Below are 24,322 nucleotides of genomic sequence, written 5' to 3'. Positions count from 1 at the left end.
TCTATAAATGTTTCAAAATACAGGGAGTAATAGCAGAAATTAACTTTTTTTGGTTCAAATGGAACAGGCAGCCAAAAGAACGGCAGTTATAAATTTTAGCGGGAATAATAGTTTAACGGTTACAATAAGCAATTGCAATTTGGTCGCCCTCATGTCAACAAATCATAAATGGCCACGTATTACTATCCTCTCTTCTCTGCTTGTGTAATTATTAATGAAAAAAAACAGGAGGAAAAGCGTGGAAGTGGAATGGGATTCTCTAAACTTGGCCATCCAACCACAAACAATGAAAATTATTCTCTCATCACTTTCAACCTCCCTCTCCAATTTTATTCACCGGTAAATCTTTTCTTTTTACCTGCACAAAAACCGCACTGTTCGTCGATTGGTTGATTTTCAGGATTTTCCTCTCTCTCTCTCTCTCTTTTCAAATTTAGTTTAAAAAAATATGAAACGAATGCCTAAACAGGAAACTTGGATTGGTAACCTTCCAATTCCCACCTTATCTTGATTTTGTATATTTGCAAACTTTTCCTTTTGTTGCAAAATTAGATTCTTTACTTCGTGAATTTTATTTTTTTTAAGTAAGATTCTTTACTTCGTCTTGGACGGCGTGACTTGTTTGTGATGATTTTGTATTTTGGCTTTCATACTTGTTTGGATTAATAATGGTTTTCTCTTCTTTCTTGCCCTTTCATTACCTTCTGAAATTGTGAGGTCGTTCATTGTTGCAATTATTATGGAATTCGGCGAAGGTCCTTTTTTTTATAATTACTTAATCTTTTGAAAGTTTGAACAAAGAACTTGATAGCATTTTAGCTAGAAATTGAATAGTTGTCTTCTTCACTTCCATTAATTTCTTGATAATGTTATGGATATTGTTTGGGCGGTAAATTTATTTATGATCGACTGAAATACATGCTTGTGTCTAACTCCATATGCACCAAACCCATTTTATGTTCGAACTTATTCATGATTGGAAAACTATATGCTTTTGGCATAATGCATGTGTTTGAGATTTTAGCTTGTTCAATGCAGGCATTCCTGGTGATGGGAGATGTTTGTTCCGGTCAGTAATTCATGGTGCTTGGCTGAGGTCAGGGAAGCAGTCTCCAAGTGAGAGCTGTCAGAAAGATCTTGCTGATGAACTCAGAGATAAAGTACATTTCTTTTCTATTTTACTCTTTTATATGAAGCATTAATTGGTTTTTAGTTGTACTTGCTACTGATGGGTTTTCCGGAAATTTAATTTTTTTTATGCAATCCCTTTTCATTTTTGTGTTAGCTGCAGATGTCTTTGTTGCTTTAAGTTCATTTTGGCATATACATTCAGCCCTAGGGAATTTTGTTTCTATGCAATCCATTTTCATGTCTTTCTGCTTTAACTTTGTATTGGCCCTCAATCAACCAAGTGCAGCTTGCTTTTCTACTACTTTGAACATTTTTCTCCTTACAATAAAAGATTACATGTCTTGACAGGTTGTTGATGAATTCATCAAGAGGCGGGCAGACACTGAATGGTAAGCTTTTCTTCTTTGGGAAGATCTATTAAGTTGTTGAAGAGGACTGCATATCTTTTACTTGGTTGTTAGTAAAGCTTGAACTATTGGTTCTGCTAGTAAGTAGGACAATTAGGGGTATCTCCTGAGATAAGCTGAAAAAATTTCTTGATTAGCATCTCCCTTTCAAATTTCAATTCATTGACACTACAAGAAAGCAAGTCTTGACACCTTTTTGCAGGTTCCTTGAGGGTGATTTTGACAACTATGTTGTGCAGATGCGGCAGCCTCATATTTGGGGAGGAGAACCTGAGCTGCTAATGTGCTCACATGTCCTACAGTGAGTTTTCTTTTCTTTTCTGTTAGCTTTCGACATCAAACTTATTTCTCAGGATATGCTTATCAGCTAATATTTATGCCCCATGCAATTATATATACATATATATATGTATGTCTGTATGTGGTTGAAGTGAAAGATACATTTAGTTCCAGATAACTACTTGCTGGTCCAAAATAAAAAAAAACGAAGATTACTACTTGGTCTATGATTTCTTTCATCAAACTTGCCCTATAAATCAAATAGAATAATTCTAACACACACAAAAAAGAAAAAACATAAATCAAATAGAAGAATGTGTTATATTCAGATACTAGATTTTGATTTAGGAATTGATCAATAGTTTGCTTAGCTTTCTTTAGTCCACAACTGCAAATAAACTTAACCTTTGAATACTTCATTGATTATTAATCATACAAACAATTTTCCAGATAGGCTTCGCCACCTCTGTGTTATTATGAGCAACAATCACTTTTAAATAAGATGAAAATTTGTTAACTGAAACCGAATCACATTAGCCCTGTGATTCATTGTTTTTGTTTCTATGAGATGCTATGATGGATAGGAATATAACTAAATTTAATGCTATCAATATATCAAAACTTTCTAATCTCTTAACATGATATATATTTCATCCACAGGACCCCAATAACAGTTTACATGAGGGATAAGAATACTGTTACCCTCAAAATTATATCCGAGTATGGTCAAGAGTATGGTAAGGAAAACCCCATCAAAGTTCTGTATCATGGTTATGGACACTATGATGTATTGATGAGTCCAGAAAACAGTGCCTCTTCTAAACCGTAAGATATCTTGCTTCACTTGTTTTATGTTCATTGTAAGTGACATGACATATAACTGACAACATCATTACTGATTTTTTACCCTTCACGTAATACCTATCTTAATCGAGGGTATTTTTCTGAGACTGCTTGAAAAAGGTCATATACTCTTTTTTTTTTTTGGTTAAAAGAAAAAGGTCATATACTCTGATGATGATGCCGTCTTCCTTTGTATAAGTAAATTGCCCTCCTTTTGTCCTATAATGTTGACTTGTATGCTACTGTTAGAAAAGTTCATTTTAGGTCTGCACGTGTTTCAGATATTACAGGCATCTCTTTCTTCTGCTGTAATTTGCCAATAATAAATTAACAATAGCAAGTGCTCCTAACAGATTACTGGAACACTGATAGTAGTGGTGTTGGTGGTTTTTAGCAGGTGGAAGAAAAGATGACTTGGGGATAATTGCACCCTAAAACAGGTGATGCTAGGAATTCTGTACTGTAATGCCGTTGTGAATGTAATGATACGAACTGTGCCAAGTTCTTGGGAGTAAAATTCTCATTCATGGATTCTAAATAATCTTATGTGAAATGACCTGATTTAGATCAAGGGTCCATGACCTTGCAAAGAACAAGGATATTCTTCTTTATATGGCACTCTTTTCATTAAGACAATAAAGCCAAGTCATTAATATATAATCCCTAAGTTAACTCGTTAGTATATAGAATCCATGAGGTGGCATCCAATGCTCTCTCTAGACTATGGCTTTTTTTTTTTTTTTGTACAAAAAGAATGTGGTACAACAAAGGAAACTCAACTAGAAGACATTAGAAAATGAAATAAGGTAAAATTTTGATTTTGATCGAGTATTTATCCAAAAACAAAAGGAACACACTCTTTGTTTATAATTTTTTTTTTTTGAATTGTAATTTGGTTAGTTCATGTAACAACAATAAATCTGAATTTTAAATTCCCACATTCACATTCACATTCACAATCACTTTCTTTTTCCTTTTCCCCAAATTACAGTCTTGCATCTGATAAATATGAATTTTGAGTTCCAGCATTTTCTTTCTAGGGTGGAACATGGGAGAAAGAGAGGCCTTGCCCTTTAAAATTTTAAAAATTTACCATTAAGCCCTTTAATTTTTTTTTGAAAATCTTACGTCTACTTTCTAAATTTTTTAAAAATACTCATTAATTTTTCACTTTTAAAAAAAAATAATTGGACCCCTAGGTTTGTTTTTTGAAAAAATCATTAAACCTTAAAATTTTTGAAAACTTTTAATTAAACCCCAAAATTTTTGAAAGGTTTAATTAAACCTCAAAACTTCCAGGTTCCGCCACTGAATCTTTATATCCACAAATTGCAGTTTCTTTGTTTTGAAAAAGAGCAAAGAATAAAGAGGGTGATGGGAGAAATCAAGGAAAAGAACCCTTGACTATAACATGACATGTTGATGTAAAGCAGAATTTAAGAAATATTTGAAATCCTCTTCCTTATATATCACAGCAACAGATGCAGTAGGCAATAGGGATTCGTAGTAACATATGTACGATGATATTAAGGAAAATACCAATTCTTGCAAAACTCCAACAAAACAACTTAACAAAACCAGCCTATGCTCACGTGCTTATATACAAAAAAAGACAGGGTTGGATGAAAAATAAACATTGCTACTCACCATCCTTCCATATCTCTCGGATTAGCTCATATCTAACAACTTTCCGGCCCCCCTTTCCCGTTCTCATCCAATTGGTTTTGGGAGAACTGCGGGGGTTCTCAATCATGATCGAGGTCATGGGTGAATCCAATTCATCAAGCTCATCATCACTAGTGTATGATTTTCTAAGTACCAATGACTTACTCCTTTCCATGACTTGGCTTCCTATAATGTCGGTTAGGGAAGTTGCGGAAGGTGGCGAATAGACAATAGGAGTAGCCATACATGGAAAGTTTGTGATAGACTCTTCCCCACCCTCAGAAAGATCCTGAAAAAAGAAAAAAAAAATCAGTCTCCGAAAACAGAACTCGGCACCACAAACTTGCAACATTGCAGGGTAATTAATGAATGAAATGGACAGTTATATTTAAAGCAGAATTTTTATATTGTTTTATGACAAACCTTTTCCAATGCTTCAAAAACTGCCTGTGAAACTGGATTAGGGTTGAACTCATCAGGTACAAAATCGTTAAGAACCCTGATGATGAGGGAGACGCTGAACTTGGGGCTTACCTTCAACAATAAAATTCAAAGGGAAGATGAGATTAACAGACAGGAATACTAGGTGACAGAGGAATGAGGTATAAAATATTGGTTTACTGAAATTAAAAGAAGGGTTAAATCACATTTTGGGGCCTGAAGTTAGCAACTTTTTCCACATTGGGGCCTGAACTTTTTTTTTTGTTCAAGTTATGCCTTGAACTTGGCAATTGTTCCCACATTGGGGTTTAAACTTCTTTTTTGGCCAAGTTAGGCCCTGAACTTGGCAATTATTCCCACATTGGGGCTTGAACTTTTTTTTTTGTCCAAGTTAGTAAAATCCTAAAGTTCATGCCCCAATGAGGGAACAATTGCAAGTTTAGGTCCCAATGTGGGAACAATTGCCAAGTTAAGAGTCTAACTTGGACAAAAAAAGTTCAAACCCTAAAGTGGGAATAATTGCCTAGTCCAGGCACCAATGTGGGAACAATTGTTAAATCCAAGACCTAACTTAAACCAAAAAAACAAACTCAAGCCCCATTATGGGAAAAGTTTCCAAGTTCAAGCCTCAAATAACAATTTAACCCTTAAAAGAAAAATTTCAGTAATTCCAGAACTATACCTCTTTTCTTGTGGACCTATCCGCAAGCATCTCAGATGGAAGCATCATGAGATCACTCAATGCATTCAGGAGGCAAAAGGACTTGAAGGAACCCTCACATGCAGCATTTTTGCAGTCACCTACTTCGTTGCTATCTTCAGGACTCTCATTATCATCAATGCCAAATAGATCTGTTAGCCATCTTGACCAGTTTCCAATCTAGTAACACAGGGCCAACAGAAATGGATCCTTTCAGTAAAATGCTAGAAATGTAATAAGCTTTTGTATTCTTTTGTCATTATTAAAACAATTTTCTGTGAAGCAATATTAAATACTAATCACAATTTTTTATTATCTGTTGACATAACATTTGGAGCAAGAAATCACAAGGTGCAAGCATTTAGCTTCTTTAAAGGAGTAAACTTCTGAGGCTGTGAAACATATTAATAGGCCAAATTTGCAGGTATTGATAGATTCAACTGTGTCCAGCATATCAGTTTTAGACCTAAGTTCCATAAATGCATATTTTTGAAGCACATATACAAGTTCCCCGTAAATATATGGAAACAATATCAGATGTCGCACATAAAGGAGGCAATTAAGAATTAAAGTAGCTCAATAGAACAGGGAACCCATTACTCACAGCATTTTTCAATTGTACACCTGCCCCAAAGCTGGATTTGCTTGCAGGGATAGGAAGAACCTTTGAATCACTTATTGGATCAGAAACAGGGTCTGTTGGCATTTCTTCAGCTGATTCACGAAGAATAGCATTGAACATTGCAACATCTAATCTACCCACCAATTGCTCCATGACCTAATGATGAACAGACAACAATGTTTATCTCAAATTCGCATTTCAACAGCCTTCCAATTAGATAATAAAATCATAAGAAACAAGGACATCGCCTCATCTCTTTACTAAGAGACATTATGAACATGAATAAGCATAAGACCCAGGACCAAGTTTATTATGCATAGATGAAAACAAGCTATAGTATATCATAATACCAATTTAGCCAGCACAGCTAAGCAGCCACATTCGTGCCCACATGCTCGAATGGGACAAAGCCTCTCACAGGCATCTTTAAAAGCCTTCTTCCAAAGCTCAACTGAAAAACTCCCCTGCTCTTGATCACCTAATCCATATCTTCTGCTAGAGTTTTTCTTCGAGCATGAGCTCTTTGCAGCAGCAGACTGCATATATGGAGTCAAAGTCTGGCAAGTATATAGAGGGAAATAATGTCAGGTATAACTTCTGAAGACATTATGATGTGAGCTTAAAGAAAGGATTGACCTGCCACCACACAGACTCGACAATTCTGGAGAAGATCCAAGCTTCAAACTTTTGCAGTGCAAGTAAAAATGTCTGAGGGTCCACCCAGTCATCAGAACCTTCCGAAAATAGCTGCATTTCACCAATTGCGTGGCTAACAGTTGCTCTCAATACAATTGAATTTGATAACCAGAAGGTTAACCTGTGAAAATGGAAAAGAAATTGATCAAACAAATATCAGGTAAAAGGTACACGCAAAGAGAGAAGCTTTTGAAAAAATAAAATAGAAGTGGAATTGGGAAACCAGGTGTGCATAGGTATGAGAAAAAAATACATTTATCTGCAGTCTGAATGTCAGCTTAGGGCCACAGAAGACTAAATTTAAATTTGTACAACATGCAAACCGAATTGGCATCTTTGACAATTGTTAAGGTGGGAGCTAAAATCTCCTATATTCATTTTCTAAAAGGGAAAAAAGTTATGGAAAGTGTTAGTGCTCACCTTGGAACATCATTTCCACATGCTTTAGAGACCAATACCAATCCTGAAATTGCAGCCCTTGCAGCACTTGCCCTCTTATCTTGGGTATTTGCTTTACAAGCATGAAGATAGAATCTAGAAAGTCTTCTAGCTGGAGCATGAACCTTGTTTGTAGAACTTCCATGCTCAGCAACAACGGAATAAAGACTAGCCTCAACAACAGCAGCTTCCCTTAGTTCTTCTTCGAGCATTTCAATTTTGGATTCCAACTCAACTTTGCTGTTGGAAAAGCTTTTTCTATTTTCTTTGCTTTTATTACATGTGTCACTTGTAGAACCACAATGAATCTTTTCAGGAATATCATTTTCCTTTGCCTTCTTTGCAAACTCAGTTTTCTTTAGCAGCCCATAACTGTTACCTGAGTCAACTTTGCGGTTAGAAAAGCTGTTTGCAGTTTCTTCCCTTGAACCAAGTATATCACTTGTGGTACCATTAGAAGTCTTCTCAGGGATATAATTTTCCTTCGCCTTCTCCATAAACTGGATCTTTGATAGTCCGTTACTCGTACCTTTGTCAACATGCAACTGAACAGGTGTCACACGCTTTTGCCTATCATTTGCAAGGAAGCCACCTTTCACTTCAGTTGCTGTCGAGCTGGATGCAAAAGTGTTACTCCTCAATGCAACTTGCTTTCTCGTAGAATCTTGAGGTGGTCTAAAACCTAACCTGTCCTGAAGAGAATATTCCTCGGGGCCCAAAATCTGGTTATCCAGCTCATCTTCCCATGGTGACTTTTCAGCATTTCCCTTCCAATGGCCAACACGTGAATTGCTACTTAAATGTCTGTTTACATGGCATTGGTCATGCCTCCATGCTTTTCTAGCTCCCTCTCTTTTGCTATGGGAGTCTTTATCTTTTACATGATTCAAGTTCACATCTACTGGAACAGCAACACATGCCTCTGAGGAAGAAACTTTACCCATTGGATGACTTACAGGATTCTCGGGATTGGAGGACAAGTACATTGAAGATAAATGAGATGTATTCCCATTTACTTGCTTGAATGCTTCAACCGCCGGACTTACCCCTGAGTTTGCAGATGTTCCATCAGAAGGAAGACTGAGCCCAAGTCTTCCTATACCACCATTTGCTGATTCCAATCCAATCTGTAGTCAATAGTGACTTGCTATTAAACATTCAGAAATCCTAGCTTTGCTAGGATGACAGCTATGAGCCACCAAATTAACCAGAACTACTACAGTCCTCCTAGAATAGAAGCATGCTGGTACCTAAGGAACTGCAATCTGAGTGACTGCCCAAAACTGACATATTGGCTTATGTAGTGGTTAAAAGGTGATCTACAAATTTATCACTGCAAATATAATGTTGCTCAACTTATTGCTCCTAGCAATTTTCAAGCTGAGGTATGGCCTAATTGCCAGCCATATCTTACCTCAAAAATTGTCCCAAGTTTGCTCCCCCTTCCCTATATTAATTATACAATAAAAACTAAACTAAAGCACAAAAATCCTGATTTTTTTTAGCTTTTCAGAAAGGTGCATGTGCATCAAATAATAACACCACCAAGAGCAGAATCTAGATTTGTGAAAGCATAAGTATTTCTTAGTTGAATGAAAATGTAAATTATGGCAATGCTTCAAGAACAAAAGTCTGCCGAGTCAATTTCAGAAATCTTAAATCCAACCCAATTTCAAACCTCTGTTCAAAGACATTATAGAGACAATTCAACGTAACTAGAAATAAACAACGAAAGGAGAATAATGAATTTAAATACCTTCTCATGTTGGCTATGTGACTCCCTAGAAGAATCAAAAACAGATGAAGAAACAGTCCGAGATGAATGTGAGGAAAGACCATCATCACCATCATCAGTAAAAGAGGCAATCTCAGTTTCCTCATCATTCCCTTCATTTATTGATCCAGAAACAGATTCACTCCCATCCTTTTCAAGTGATACTTCTTTTGGCAAGCTGCCTTTCGATGATGAGCTGGAGCTACCTTTATCAAATGGCTGGATAGTAAGATAAAGAACAGGCTGTTCTATGTTCCTTGAACTCTTCTTCAAGTTAATAGGAGTGCTAATGCTTATAGTTTCCCTGATAATCCCATAATCTGCAAGGTTTACAACAGCAGATCCTAAAAGTTGACCCTTTGCCACCTTGTCCTTTCGAGGCTCATACAAGTAGAACTCTAAACAATTCTTCTGGAAGCCATCACGGTTGGTGCTCTTACGGGACGATTCCAGAGATAAAGTTACTTGAAGCCTGAAAGACTCACCAAACTCGATTTTCCCATTCCTAAAACTAGAAACCGAGGACCCAGAATTCTTATCACCATTTTCCCATTGAAGCAATAAAGATTGAGCCGCTGGCAAAGACTGCAATGGTGTCCAAGGATTAATTTCCTTTACATATACAATGTAAGAAACCTGATATGAGTTGCCTTTTCTGTTCTTAGTTCTTAGGCCAAGAACCATTGTTTGGTCTCTGAAGAAATTATGGCCTTCACTCTTAATCAATATGATCAATCAAAATGGCTTCATGTTTTTGAAAACCACACATTAAAGATCTGTATTTAGGGGAAAAGCATAATCAGAAACAGTATACATTGAAAGAGATTGAACAAGAATTACAGTGTTTAAAGCAAATGAAAAATAGAAAAAGACTTTGGCAGGAAAACCGACTCGCTAGCAACCAAAGCAGAGAAGAGAAGGAACCAAACTGAAAACAAAACGTGGGTCCAAATCATTCTTACCAATATACTCTCCATTCATCAAGTTCATGTATTCCAAATGTTTAATTTATTAAAGCTAAAATAAAATAATAATAATAATTTTAAGGGAAAAAAAAGAGACAGATTAGAAATGTTTCTTTATCGAGCTAAAAGGAACCCTACTGTACATGAATCTCAAGAGGACCTCCACCACTAAATATCCAATGGAAAATATATATATATATATATATATATATAATTCGAAAAAAAACAGGTTAACAACCAATCATGCTACCATTTGATAACTCAAACTAAAGACAGAGTCAAAAAGAACAAATTAAACCCTTATTTTACACCAGAAAAAAAAAGAGAATTAATTAGACAATGCTGAAGTAAAACTTAAAAATAGAAAGAATCTATGCATCAATAGACAAAAGACAAGCAACCCATTTCATGCAAACATAATTAAAGCAAAAAAAAAAAAAAAGCTTACAGGGAACATCCGATGAAGAGAAGAATCATATAAAAAGGGAAACAAAACGAGAGTAGAAATGTAGGTAGAAGAAAAAGGAAAGTGTGGCAGTGGAGGCAGCTAAGGAAACAGTAGCAAAGAAGAAAGGAATAAGAAAAAAAAGTGGGAGAAGGTTTACTGTTTAGAGTTGAAAAAGGGTGAATTGTTGTGAACTAATGTGCCTTTTTTTAAACAAACAGCGGTGAAAACAGAAAAGGCTACGACAAGTCGCAATTGTAGGAGGAGAAAGAGGAAACCTTTTTTTTCTTTTGTTACGGATTTGGTATTTTTGTTATCGTTGCTGTTTGTGTTTCCATTAATCCATGCACATATTTTAAATTACGTTGATTTTATTTTTATTTTAAAATTTTGAAAACAGATTTAACTGTTTTTCTTTATTTAATCATTTTCATTTTATTTCAAAATTAATGAAATATGAAATTTATTATCTGTTACCTGATTCAAAATTTGGATAAAACATCGTTGCTACAAGTAAAAATTATCCTAAAACATTTCAAGGGTTTTTTTGTTTTAAATAAGGATAATTTTTTATATACTTAATGTCCGTTTATAGTTTATATTAGAGATTTTTTAATAATTTCAGATAGATTCTGATTATATCATTTTCCAACCCTATTAATAGGAGGATGATACATTTAAACGCATTTTAACCATTATCTTCTTGCATTAACAACAATACTCAGATCACTCAATTACTTATAAATTTCATGAAATAATCGGATTTTATTGATTCCGAAAGTGAATGGACTGATTTCATTCAATTGAAAAATAGAGATAGTTTTAAGAGTTGATTTTGATAAATTAATTTGAAGGGATCTGATCTGAGCTAATAAAAATGGGCAATGTTTTGGTAGATCCAAGACTCCCCATGTGCAGCTTTAAAGAGTTGAAAATTTTCACCCACCCACCCTGCCTCCATATTTCTATTTAATATCTATGGTCACATTTTTTACCAAATTAATGACAGATATTTCATTAACAATGTTGTTCAAATAAGCCCAAAAAAGAAAATGTTAGAGGATGCTTCCCACGCATCCTTTTCTCAACACTCAATTGTTGTCAAGTGAATACAAATAAAACACCAACACACCGCTACTTGCCATATGCCATTTTCCCCTTCAAATAACTACAGCAATTTGGGTATGCATATACAAACAAACAACCCTTCATGCATTCTATGTTAATTAAAACAATCTCTACTCATGGGAATGGAGCACATTTCATGGTTAGACGTTTGTTTTTGAAAACCACCTGTAGTGACGGAAGCATTAGTCACTGTTACCAATAGTGGACACTCTAATTTTGACCAAAAACAATTTATGTTAACTATTTTTTTCAAAGACTTTGAAACATAATCGCCTAAAGTGTATTCTATACAAGTATTTCAAATAAAGGATGATGCGCTAAAATCTAACACTCCTAAAACTCGAACCAAAACAATAGACATCATCAAAACTAAAATTATCAAAAACTTATTTGCTCCCAGAAGGAAAACAAACATATTGGATTTAGAACTGAACATGATATGATCAAACAATTCATACAAAATGTGATATATAACAGCATGTGAAAAACTATGTGAATTAGTTTATACGAGCCTTAGGCATCGAATCGAACTCGAACGAGTTAGTAGACTTGAGAAAGAAAAGTTAATTATAAAATAAATGATTAAATAACATTGGATGAAATAAGATTAAATATCATAATGATGCATTCATGAGTATATAAATTTGAATAGGAAATGACTATATCTTTGTTAATAGAATGTATGGTATAGTATGTTTAGTTAGATTGTCTATTGAAACAATGTATAAGAATGTCATTTGAGTATTGTTTCGCGGACTGCTTTGGTTGAATTGTGGCATATTTGGATTGAATGCTTATATCGAATATGTTCATTTTGTGACTTGAATCATGGAAATATCGTTAAGCTTTATTTTTCAGCATACGATTTATTTTCTCTATACTCATGTATAATTTATTCTCAAGGTTATGAGAAGTGTTTCCAGCATCCAACTAGAGATCCTCAACTCAACAATATTTGTATAGTCTCGTTTTAATTAAATATATAACATGTATCTAAGATGAGTCGATTTTTGCATAATATAATAATGTTGAAGTTGAGTTACTAATGGTTAACCAGATATGGCATAATAATATGGTTCAAATTATGTTTTTGAGATTTTTGACATTCGAATGAAATTGATGATCATATATGGCTTTAAAGTGGATGAATTGAGTTGGTATTTTAAAGCTAATACTTGAGGTGTGTGTAAAATGCTGTTAGTAAATAAGTTGAAATGGTGTTTTGATATGATGCAATGTGTAAGTTTTGCAAATGTTTACGAATGAACATTGGGTTATGGTATCTTGGCTTGTTTGAATGAAAGGAAGATTTGACTTGTGTAATTGGAGTAAATCGAATAGGTACCGAATTGGACCTTTTGGAAGCAGACGTTCATGTCACGACGAGTCTAGCTAGTATGTTGCATCATGACGAGGAACCTCTGAAGTCACGATGTCAACTTGAGACTTTGAAAGTATTGCAATTTAATCCTAATTTGACTTCAGGTAAGCAAAAGAGCTTTCGTAAGCTCATATAAGACCCGTAAATAATTTTATATCGTATTATATGATTATATTACGTTCAATTGAAATGTTTAATGATATAAATTAAATGTAATTGATTGTAGTTGCTCCGGTAACGAATATGACATCTTATAGTTTGGACTAGACGATTGGGTCAGGTATAGGGTGTTACAGAAAGTGGCATGGGGCAGGGCAAAAACGCGCCCTGTAGAATGCATTTTCACTCTCTCTCCTCCACGTCACTTGAACATTTTTGCCATTCCCCATGCCATGTCACCTGAAAGTGCATCCTACACGACACGTTTTTGCCTTCTGCTCCAAAATCGACTTATTTTCTTAATTTTCAATAAAAATGGCCTAAATCCCAAATTTTATTTTAAATATGACATATATTTCAAATTTTTCCTCTCATTTTTCATAAGAACTAGATTAAAATACATTAAGGCTTACATATTAAAATATCTTTAAAACATTTTGTATTGATTTTTATTTTTTATATTTATGTTATTTTTTAATTTACTATTTATTATATTTATCCTTTTTTCAATTTTTATAATTACTCATTATTTTTATCATAATTAATTAATATTTAAATCAACAATTTACATTAAATGAGAGGATATATTGTACGGAAGAGTATATAATAGCAGTGTTATGTCTTTAAAAGATGATGAAGTGGCATTATCTACATTAATTTTAGAATAATTGTAATATAAATTATTCACGTATTCATTATCCATATTAAATCACATTACATGAAATTTCCAATGTTTTATTGCAACATTAAAATATTATCCACACCTTTTTCTAACTTGCTAAAAGTTCCTTTAGAAATTAAAATAATCAATTGCTTTTTCAAAATTTATAAATTAAAACAGACTTTGAGTTCAGCAATTTAGCCTTCTTATTTACATTATTGTTAATAATACTAATAATAATAACTTGAATGATATTGATGACTTTGGAGCCTCTTGGAGTAGGGATGGGATAATGAAATTAGTTAATTTAGGAATTTTTTTAATATATTTAAAAGACGTTATTTCCACCATTCTTTAAGACTTATTTGATATTTCCAATGCTTGTCATATTGATGCAGGCCAAATCCGGCTGACATACAAAATTAAGGACAAATCTTTGTCTGGTTTCATTGGTTAAGAACAGGAGCCTTGCATTAGGCCAACCGTTTCTGTTAACAGATGGTTCAACAAACCAGAGAAACCTTTAGCTCAACCAAACATTTTTAAGTGGCCGATTCAACAACAAACTCAAACCTTTTTTTCTTTATTTTTACGCCATTTACGGCCCAGATATGAGACTTCCCTCAAACCTCCACACAGTCTAAGGAAAAATATGACAGTAGTACACGGTGGTTCTCGCGGTGGACTGGTGTTTCCAATCAATTACGAAGAGGAGGTTTCTCAAAGACTCGTCGATGCTTTACATGGAAATGATTTTAAGTTGGCGTCCGAGTGTTTAGCCGATCCTTTTGTGGACGTCAACTTTATTGGAACAGTGAGCTTGAAGTCCAAGAAGACTGAGATTTTGTTGCATGAAGAGGCGGCGCACCAAGTTCTTGTCGATTATGAGGAGTTTAAGACCGAAGTTACGCCCTTGTTTCTTGCTGCTCATGTTGGAAACATGTTTCTCGTTAAAAAGTTGCTGGTAAAACAGTTTATGTTTATGTACCTCTAGGAGGGAGAGACAATTAAAGCAAAGCCATAATTTTTTTTTTTTAATTTGGCAGAGTCTAGGAGCTAACGTGGACCACAAATTGTTTCGAGGCTATGCTACCACAGCGGCGACCAGGGAAGGTCATATGGATGTCCTGGAGGTGCTCCTCAATGCCGGTGCTTGTCAAGCAGCATGCGAGGAGGCGTTGCTGGAGTCAAGCTACCTCGGGTATGCAAAACTCGCTAAGCGGTTAATGGCGACCGACATGATTCGCCCGCAGGCTGCCTTACGAGCACTCGTATCTGCTTGTTGCAGGGGGTTTGTTGATGTTGTTGACATGCTTATCAAGGTAAAATAGTTCTCATGATGACAAATTTCACCCCGTTTTTATTTCTTAAGCACTTTAATGTGTCCTTAAAAAAAAGCACTGTCATGTGGTGACATACTGCCGAAGTTCGGTTTCCCCGTAAATAAATCAGCTTTTGAGATTGATCATATAACTTGAGGTGAGGTTATCTTGAAGATGTTTGTGCTCTTATTGCTGACAGTGTGGAGTAGATGCCAATGCAACTGATAGGCTGCTTCTTCGATCTTCCAAGCCTTCTCTATACACAAATATCGACTGCAATGCACTATCTGCCACTGTCATTTGTAGACAGACCTCTATTGTTAGATCACTTTTGCTGGTAAGCATCTTAGAACATAGTCGATCAAGATCTGTAGCTTCCCTTCATTGGAGTACTAGAATTTTTTTTGAATTTGCACTCTTTGTTGCATGGGATTTAAAGTGCTATTCTGAATCAAGTTGTTGCTTGTTTACTTATCTGCTGAGTGTTCTTAAATGGCATTACTAACTTTTTCAAAACTGATGATCAGGCTGGCATCAAGATGGACTTAAAGGTGAGGGTTGGAGCCTGGTCTTGGGATATTGATACAGGCGAAGAAACTAGGGTCGGTGCTGGACTAGCTGATGCTTATTCCATCACATGGTGCGCTGTCGAGTACTTTGAAGTCAGTGGTTCCATCTTGCGGTTGCTGCTTCGACACATCTCCCCAAACAGCCTTCACTGTGGCAGGACCCTCATCCACCATGCCATCTTATGTAACAATGCATCAGCTGTTGAAGTGCTTCTGAATTGCGGTGCCGACATAGAATTTCCAGTTAAAACAACTTCCAAAACAGCATTACGCCCCATACATTTGTCTGCGAAACTAGGATTTGTTGAAGTTCTTCAATGCCTAATTGTAGGTGGTTGTGATATCGATTCTCGAACAGCTTTTGGAGATTCCGCGCTTATGATTTGTGCTAGATACAAACATGGGGATTGCCTTAAAGTACTGGCCTCAGCTGGGGCTGACTTTGGATTGGTAAACTCCGCTGGCCAAAGTGCAAGCTCCATTGCAGGGTTAGCCAGATGGAATCATGGCTTCCAGCAAGCAGTTCAAGATGTGATTCTAGCCGGGAAGACACCTCAATCAAGCAACCCCTCTGTATTTTCTCCTTTGATGTTCACCGTCCATGGAAATGAGATTGAAGCTTTGAAGAAACTCCTTGAAAAGGCAGATGTTGATCTTCATGAACAAGATGACGATGGAAATTCAGCTCTGATGATTGCTGCATCAGAAGGCCATTTGGAAGCCTTTGAGTTGCTTCTTCGTGCTGGTGCTAATATAAAGTTGTCTAACAAATACGGTGATACTGCCATAAGCTTATTGGAGTTAAACCAGAAGGGCGATGTATTCGACCAGCTAATGTTGGAGTATGCACTTGAAGACGCAAATGGTCCCATTGGGTTTTATGCTCTACACCGTGCGGTAAAACGCGGAGACCTGAATTTGGTTCACATATTAACTAGTAGAGGCTACGATGTTAATGCATTCGATGCTGATGGATACACTCCACTAATGCTAGCAGCAAGAGGAGGTTATGGTGGAGTCTGTGAGCTTCTAATCTCTTGTGGTGCAAAATGCAACATCGAAAACGCAAGGCACGAAACAGCTCTATTGCTTGCGAGGAAAAAAGGGTATGGAAACGATGCGGAAAATATCATTCTGAATGAGCTTGCTCGAGCTCTGGTTGTGGATGGAAGCCAAGTGAAGAAGCACACTAGGGGTGGTAAAGGATCACCTCATAGCAAAGTACTGAGGATGATGGAGACCAGAGGCATTCTGCGATGGGGCAAATCAAGTAGGAGAAATGTGATATGCAAAGCAGCGGATGTCGGTCCAAGTGAAAAATTCCGATGGAACCGGAGAAGGAAGTTCGATGTGGAAGAATCGGGAATGTTCCATGTGGTGACTACAAAGAACAAGGAGGTGCATTTCGTGTGTGATGGTGGGATTCAAATGGCTGAACTGTGGGTGAGAGGGATTCGACTTGTGACAAGTGAAGCCATTTTTGGCAAACAAAAACAACTGTAATTCTTGCTGATCAAATGAAATTTTATTCGATGTTACTTTTTCCACAATATATCCAATTTCCACAACTTGAAATTTATATAAATCATTTTATGGAAATTATATTGTTGAACAAAAAAATAAAAAAATTATATCAATTATAAATATACAATATTAAATAAATGGTAAAATTAGTAACATGTTTATACAAAAATTCAATTGAAATGTTATATATAGAAATTGCTCTCAATTCATCTTATATATTTATATAAGACAGTTGGATAGTCTTGGAAACCTGAGAGACATGTTAGTACAAATCTTCGGTGAAGAAAATCTTGAACACACGAATGGAGCTCGAACAGAAAAAGAAGAAATAGGACAAGGCTCCAAGGCGTGTATCAAGTCATTATATTTAAGGTTATATTCGCCCTCACCTATCTTCGGTGTGCAAATGAGTTCCAAGCAAATTAACCTTGAGGATACAATGAAGCCAATGACTATTTGCATTTTGCACTAACGAGAATAGCCCACTACACACTGAGCAATGTATAACAAGAAACTCAATTTCTATAGAGGATTTCTGCAGTAATACTTTATAGAATAATCTAATAATATTAGAAAATGAAGGAAGGAAAGAAAGAAGGTGCGTTTTCCAAATGAAATCTCATTCCTATTTATAGGAATTTTCATGTCTCTTCATAGAGACATCTTTCAATAGGTGTCTTTCTAAATAATAATGTCTTTAAAATAAACACATAATTATTCATTTAATATTATAACTATTCAAATAATATTATTTAAATAGTTATAATTCTTTTTCAAAAAAATCAAATAATATAACTTTTGATTAATTACACTCATTCATTTATAGTTATTGGAACACTATATGTAACACCCCTTACCCGTATTCCTTACCGGAACAGAGTATGAGGTATTACTAAATTTTTAAAAAATTTCGACAGCATTCCTACTTATTTTTGCTTAAACCTCCTGCAAATTTAGAACACATTCCAATATACCAACCAATTTCATTTGTATAAACACACATACAGATTAACTATTAATAAACACTACATTTAAAAGGGAACCATAACATATATTTACATGATGATCCCACATTACATAAATTGTCTATACATGCCATAAAATTTCGGAACACTAGTAGTAAAATACCCCAAATGTGAAGGATAGTGTAGATGATTGTCTGACTTCGTTCCAATTTCCGAGTTGTTGGAAGTCACTATAATCAAGAGAAAAATAAAATCGAGTAAGCATATAGCTTAGTAAGTAAACACATGATAAATAAGTAATTACTCCCATAACTACACCAAAATATAAACTTATTCATGAATAACTTTATTGTTTAGGCAATTTCCGTCATAGTCGCTAATTGATTTTTAGCTGGAGCTACAGGGCTCCAAATTGAGTTCCGTAAATTTTCCCTGAAACTAGACTCATATACCATTTCACCATAAAAATTTTAGAATTTTTGACCCGGCCAATTAGTACAGTTTATTCATTAAACCTTCCCCTGTTTCACTGCCCAACGGTTCTGACCCTTCCTCACTAAAATTCACTTAACTCTCTGTAAAAAATTTGAAAAATGGTTTCGCTTGTTTCTAATAAAAATAGACTCAATAAGGATTCCAGGGATATAAATTTCATGCCATAATTATTTTTTTTACAATTTTTGGTAATTTTCCAAAGTTAGAACAGGGGATCTCGAAATCAATCCAGCCCTATTTCAAGAAAATTCAGATATCTCCAAAATACAACTCTTTTGCTTATTCTATTTCTTTCATATGAGAATAGATACATTCAACTTCAATTTCATATATTATTCAGCTTCCCATTCATTTTCCACCATTTATGGTGATTTTTTCAAAGTTACCCAATTGCTGTTGTTCAACACAGTTTATAATTAAATCGTTCCTTTTGTGTTTTTGATATTTTCTCCCATCTCATACATGGATCGATTCAAGATTCAACTCAATATTTACCCCATAAAATTTTCCACCATATGGCAATATTCACCTTCCATACTTTTTCGTTGAACACTGAATGTTAACCGTTATTGGTGGATCCCGACTTAGCACCACCACCGAATCGGGAATCAAGACATAGCAACCCCTGGGAATCAAGACATAGCAACCCCTTTTCATTTCAAAGATATGGTGGATATCGCACTTAGCACCACCAATGAAATCGGGAATCAGCACTTAGCAACCCCTGGGGAATAAGAACATAGCAACCCCTTTTCATTTCAAAGATATGGTGGATATCGACTTAGCACCACCAATGAAATCGGGAATCAAGACTTAGCAACCCCTGGGAATCAGCACATAGCAACCCCTTTCACATTTCAAAGATATGGTGGATCACGCATAGCACCACCCATGAATCGGGAATCAGCACACAAGAACCCCTTTTATATACAACATACTCCGCTTATTCCAGTGTTCAACCCATAAACCATATATTGCAACCCTTTATCACCTTTCCCAATTTAACAACATTTTTAGGATATTGCCAAACATTTATTTTAATTCCAAATAAATCTAAACATATATCAAATAATATCAAAATAATACATTAAGTCACGTGTTTACTTACCTCGGTGCAAAATATCGTAATTTTGCACTTTACTCCACTATCTTTTCTTTTCCCCGTTTGATATACTCTTCACGTCTTTCTTGATCTATAATAGCAAATTTAACTCGTTTAATATTCACATTTATTAAAATAATCCACCACCCAACTTTTTGAAAATTACAATTTTGCCCCCAAACTTTTGCATAATTACACTTTTGTCCCTAAGCTCGGAAATTAAACTTCATCACTTATTCTTAAGTTTTATAACATGCTGAACATTTTTCCCTTCTATGGAAACATCAAATTCCCACTCCAACACATACTTTTGAATATTAATTATTTTTACCGATCAGTGTCTATTTACCCGTTTTCGCTTAAAATTGCTTAGCAAAAGTTGTTTAACATAATCTCTAGCTTCATATTCCACCATAAAACAGAAAAATAAACACATTTCACCTATGGGTATTTTTCCAAATATGAACCCTAACACGAATTAATGGTAGAATAAGCTAAACCAAGTTTAGGGACTCCAAAAATACGAAGAACATTAAAAACGGGGCTTAGAATCACTTACTATGGAGCTTGAAAGCTTAAAAACCCTAAATATGGCTTCCTCCTTGCTGATTTCGTTCACCATGAAGAAGATGAGCATATTTTGCCATCTTTTTCCCATTTAATTCTATTTAATAACCAAATGACTAAAATGCCCCATTTAAAAAAAATCTATTTCACCCATTTCTTATGTCTATTTTGTCCATCAACTAACTAATGGTCTAATTACCACATAAAGACCTCCAATTTAAAATTTCATAACAATTAGACACCTCTAAGATGTAGAACTCAACTTTTGCACTATTTACAATTTAGTCCTTTTGACTAAATTGAGTGCCCAAACGTCGAAATTTTCGAACAAAATTTTTACAAAAATTTTCCGTGAAATTGTAGACCATAAAAATATAATAATAACCATATTTTCCCTCGTCGGATTTGTGGTCCTGAAACCACTATTCCGACTAGGCCCAGAATCGGGCTGTTACACTATAAATATTTGAAAATGTTCCAACAATCTCCCCCCATTTTCAAAATATTTTAAATTTTGATATTCTTGGAAATCATTTTGCATAAATGAAGGTATCTTACAATTGAACCTTCACTTAGTGAAAACATGTTAAAGTTAATCGAAATTGCATGGTAGACTAAGCTTTGAACCAATTATTCCATTTGATTAACCGAACACATCTCACACAATGATTTCAGCATCGGTCAATGCATAGTATCTAGGGACACTATTATGACCATGTGTCTATGTCTTCTTTTCATGAGTGCAGTCAGAGCCAAGCCCTTGAACTCCTAAAAGTGGCCACACTTCCACTCACATAGGTAGATCCCATCAAGAGTGTTCCCGTAATTATAACACTCTAACATATTTATGTTATATGTCCATTAAAAGTACATTACTCATCCTTCCCTTATCATTTCGGGTACCTAGCACTTTAATCTTAGGATGGATTTATTTATAGTGCTAACAGTCACATACTAATGATGTACTTTGTCTCATTGAATTCAAGACTTGACGTTATACTAAGCGTTGAGTCGAGTTTCCATCATGGGTGACTTTAATTAATAGGCTTGGGTCCCATCCCTTTTGAGGTCCTTTTTACTGCATCTCTAGCAAGACTTTTTGTCAAAGGACCTGCCAAATTTTCACTTGACCTCACATAATTAATAGTGATCACTCCATCAGAGATTAATTGTCGGACATAACTATGTCTCAATCCAATGTGTCTAGACTTTCCATTATATACTTGGCTATATGCCTTTGCTAGAGTAGCATCACTGTCACAACAGATAAAAATAGGTGAAATTGGCTTAGGCCATAAAGGTACATTATAAAGCAAATTTCTTAACCATTCTGCTTCTTTAGATGCAATAGCTAATGCAATAAATTCTACCACCATTGTGGAATCAGTAATACATGTTTGTTTCTTGGAACCCCAAGAAATGACTCTTCCATTAAGAATGAAGATCCATCCACTAGTAGATGCATGAGCTTCCAAACTTGTAATCCAACTAGCATCTGAATACCCTTCTAAAACTGGAAGATATCCATTATAACACAATCCATAGTTAAAGGTTTTCTTTAAGTACCTAAGTACTCTATTCAAAGCTTTCCAATGCAAACTACTTGGGTTACTTGTGTACCTACTCAATTTCCTAACAGCATATGTAATATCTAGTCTTGTTCAAGTCATTATGCACGTAAGAAAACCAATTAGACTTGCATATTTCAAATGATTAATTTTCCTACGAGCATTAGATACTAATTTTATTTGAGGATCTATGGGTGTAGATGCTGGTATACAGTTGAAAAGATCAAACTTGTTAAGCACATTTTCAATGTAATGTGATTGTTGTAAAACTATAATGCTTTCATCTTGGGCTATTTTAATCCCAAGAATAACATCTGCTACACCAATATCCTTCATAGCAAAGTTGTTTGACAAGAATTTCTTTATGTTTTCTATTTGTTCCAAATTCGTGCAAAAAATGAGCATGTCATCTACATATAAACAAATTATGACACCTTTTCCATTTTCAAATTTGCTATATATGCACTTATCGGGTTCGTTTATTTTATAGCCATTAGCAAAAACAACATTGTCAAACTTTTGGTGCCATTATTTTGGTGCTTGTTTAAGCCCATATAAAGATTTAACAAGCTTACATGCCTTATGCTCTTGTCCTAGAACAACAAATCTTTCTGGTTGTTCCCTGTACACTTCCTCTTCCAATTCACCATTTAAAATTGCAATTTTAACATCCATTTGGTGAACAACCAAATTATATAAAAAGATAAGTGATATTAAGAGTCTAATTGTAACAATTCTTGCTACTGGAGCATAGGTATCAAAGTAATCAATACCTTGTTTTTGTGTAAAACCTTTGGCTACCAACCTTGCTTTAAATTTATCAATGGTTCCATCGACCTTCATTTTCTTTTTGAAAATCCATTTACAACCTATTGGTTTGGAACCTGGTGGAAGATCAACTAAGATCCAAGTTTGATTTCCCATTATTGAATTCATCTCATCATTTATTGCTTCTTTCCAAAAAGTAGAGTCTTGAGTTTCATTGCCTCTTTAAATGTAATAGGATCAGATTCTGTATTATAGCAATAAGGTATCTTGTTGCATATACTTTCACCTTTTCCTTTTACAAGAAACATAATGAAATCTGGTCCAAAATCTGGTCTAAAATCTTTGACATTTTTAATCCTCTCACTTCTTCTTAATTCTTGATAAGATTCATCATTATTATCAATTTGTTCCAATGGAATCTCATTCTCATTTGAAGAATGAATCAATTGTTGTGGATGTAATTGTCTTGATATAGAATTAAATCTATTTTCATCAAAAATAGCATCTTTTGATTCAATAACAGTATTAATTGAAATTGAATCATTTGCTTAAATTACCATGAACCTATATGCCTTGCTATCATGTGCATATCCTATAAATATGCATTCAATTCCTCTTTCACCTAACTTTTTTACGTTTAGGTGTTGGAACTTTGACAATAGCTCTAGAACCCCAAACCTTCAAATAATTAAGGTTTGGTTTCCTTTTCTTCCATTGTTCATAGGGGGTTATTTTACTTTCCTTATTAGGAACTCTATTCAATATATGACAAGCTGTTAGAACAACTTCTTATCAAAAACCTTGTCCAAGACCTGAATATGATAACATTGAATTTACCATTTAATTCAAGACTCTATTTTTCCTTTCAGCAACACCATTTTGTTGAGGTGTGTAAGGGTTGAAACTTGATGGACAATTCCAGTGGATTCAAAATAACTTGGATTATAGTATTCTCCACCTCTATCTGATCTTAAGCTCTTGATAAATGATTCACACTGAAGTTCAACTTTAGATTTATAAACTCTAAATTTATCAAGCGCTTTATCTTTTAAATGCAATAAATATACATAACAATATCTAGAACAATCATAAATAAAAGTAAAAAATATTTCTTTCCACCTAATGTAGGAGTATTATGCATGTCACATAAATCACTATGTATCAAATAGGAGTATTATGCATGTCACATAAATCACTATGTATCAAATAAAGCAATTTTGTTTTTTAACCCTAGGAAAGGGTTTCTTGTAATTTTAGTCAACATACATGTATTGTATTTTTCAATAATATTACTAAAACATGAATTAAATCTAACTTATACATGTCATCCAATTTTCTATAATTCAAATGACCTAATCTATAATGCCACAAACAAAAAGATTCAACCATATAACCAAAAATAGTATTTTATTCTTATTAATAATATTGAGTTTGAACATATTCTCATACATATACCCTTTCCCTACAAAAATTCCCCCTTAGACAAAATAAATTTATCTGCCTCAAAAACAAGTTTGAAACCAAACTTATTCAATAGACTTTCAGACACTAAATTCTTCCTAACTTCTGGTACATAATATACATCATTTAAGACTTCTTTTAAATTCTTTCCAAGATGGAGGAAGTTTGTCTATTATAGAGGATACAACAATCATTTCATCAATTTTCATATCATATTGCTTGAATTGATTCAACATCTTTTTAATA

General features: G+C 34.6%; 3 protein-coding genes and 1 long non-coding RNA gene across 6 annotated transcripts; 2 read left to right on the top strand and 2 right to left on the bottom strand.

Moving 5' to 3' along the window:
* The first annotated feature begins 270 nt into the window (after nt 1-270).
* Nucleotides 271-3,320, top strand: LOC105785768 (OVARIAN TUMOR DOMAIN-containing deubiquitinating enzyme 4). 3 transcript variants are annotated; one of them, XM_012611920.2, is made up of 6 exons: nt 271-482; nt 1,039-1,160; nt 1,480-1,520; nt 1,741-1,839; nt 2,478-2,642; nt 3,055-3,320. In XM_012611920.2, exons 1-6 carry the CDS (start codon nt 449-451, stop codon nt 3,071-3,073), a joined length of 480 nt encoding a protein of 159 aa, XP_012467374.1. In that variant the 5' UTR covers nt 271-448; the 3' UTR covers nt 3,074-3,320. The 3 variants fall into 3 exon arrangements, with proteins under 3 accessions (XP_012467374.1, XP_012467375.1, XP_012467376.1); XM_012611921.2 differs by having other exon boundaries at nt 274-482; nt 3,058-3,320; XM_012611922.2 differs by lacking the exon at nt 271-482 and adding an exon at nt 593-755.
* A 775-nt stretch (nt 3,321-4,095) lies between these two features.
* LOC105785766 (uncharacterized) lies at nt 4,096-10,647 on the bottom strand. The gene is made up of 9 exons (XM_012611917.2): nt 10,410-10,647; nt 8,979-9,772; nt 7,205-8,349; nt 6,725-6,905; nt 6,439-6,645; nt 6,071-6,244; nt 5,449-5,646; nt 4,749-4,859; nt 4,096-4,614 (listed from the first exon to the last, which is right to left on the bottom strand). Exons 2-9 carry the CDS (start codon nt 9,678-9,680, stop codon nt 4,300-4,302), a joined length of 3,033 nt encoding a protein of 1,010 aa, XP_012467371.1. The 5' UTR covers nt 9,681-9,772; nt 10,410-10,647; the 3' UTR covers nt 4,096-4,299.
* A 3,681-nt stretch (nt 10,648-14,328) lies between these two features.
* On the top strand, nt 14,329-17,166 carry LOC105785767 (uncharacterized). The gene is made up of 4 exons (XM_012611919.2): nt 14,329-14,699; nt 14,782-15,057; nt 15,257-15,394; nt 15,585-17,166. Exons 1-4 carry the CDS (start codon nt 14,388-14,390, stop codon nt 17,127-17,129), a joined length of 2,271 nt encoding a protein of 756 aa, XP_012467373.1. The 5' UTR covers nt 14,329-14,387; the 3' UTR covers nt 17,130-17,166.
* Nucleotides 17,167-18,097: 931 nt separating this feature from the next.
* Nucleotides 18,098-20,354, bottom strand: LOC128039732 (uncharacterized). The gene is made up of 3 exons (XR_008194209.1): nt 20,272-20,354; nt 19,719-19,803; nt 18,098-18,345 (listed from the first exon to the last, which is right to left on the bottom strand). It is a non-coding gene; the product is annotated as an uncharacterized LOC128039732 (long non-coding RNA).
* Between the last annotated feature and the right edge of the window lie 3,968 nt (nt 20,355-24,322).

Source organism: Gossypium raimondii, chromosome 1, assembly GCF_025698545.1.
Source record: "Gossypium raimondii isolate GPD5lz chromosome 1, ASM2569854v1, whole genome shotgun sequence".
NCBI classification, from domain to species: Eukaryota; Viridiplantae; Streptophyta; class Magnoliopsida; order Malvales; family Malvaceae; genus Gossypium; species Gossypium raimondii.
The sequence above is the reverse complement of the archived record's forward strand: the minus strand, read 5'-3'. Positions and strand labels throughout refer to the sequence as shown.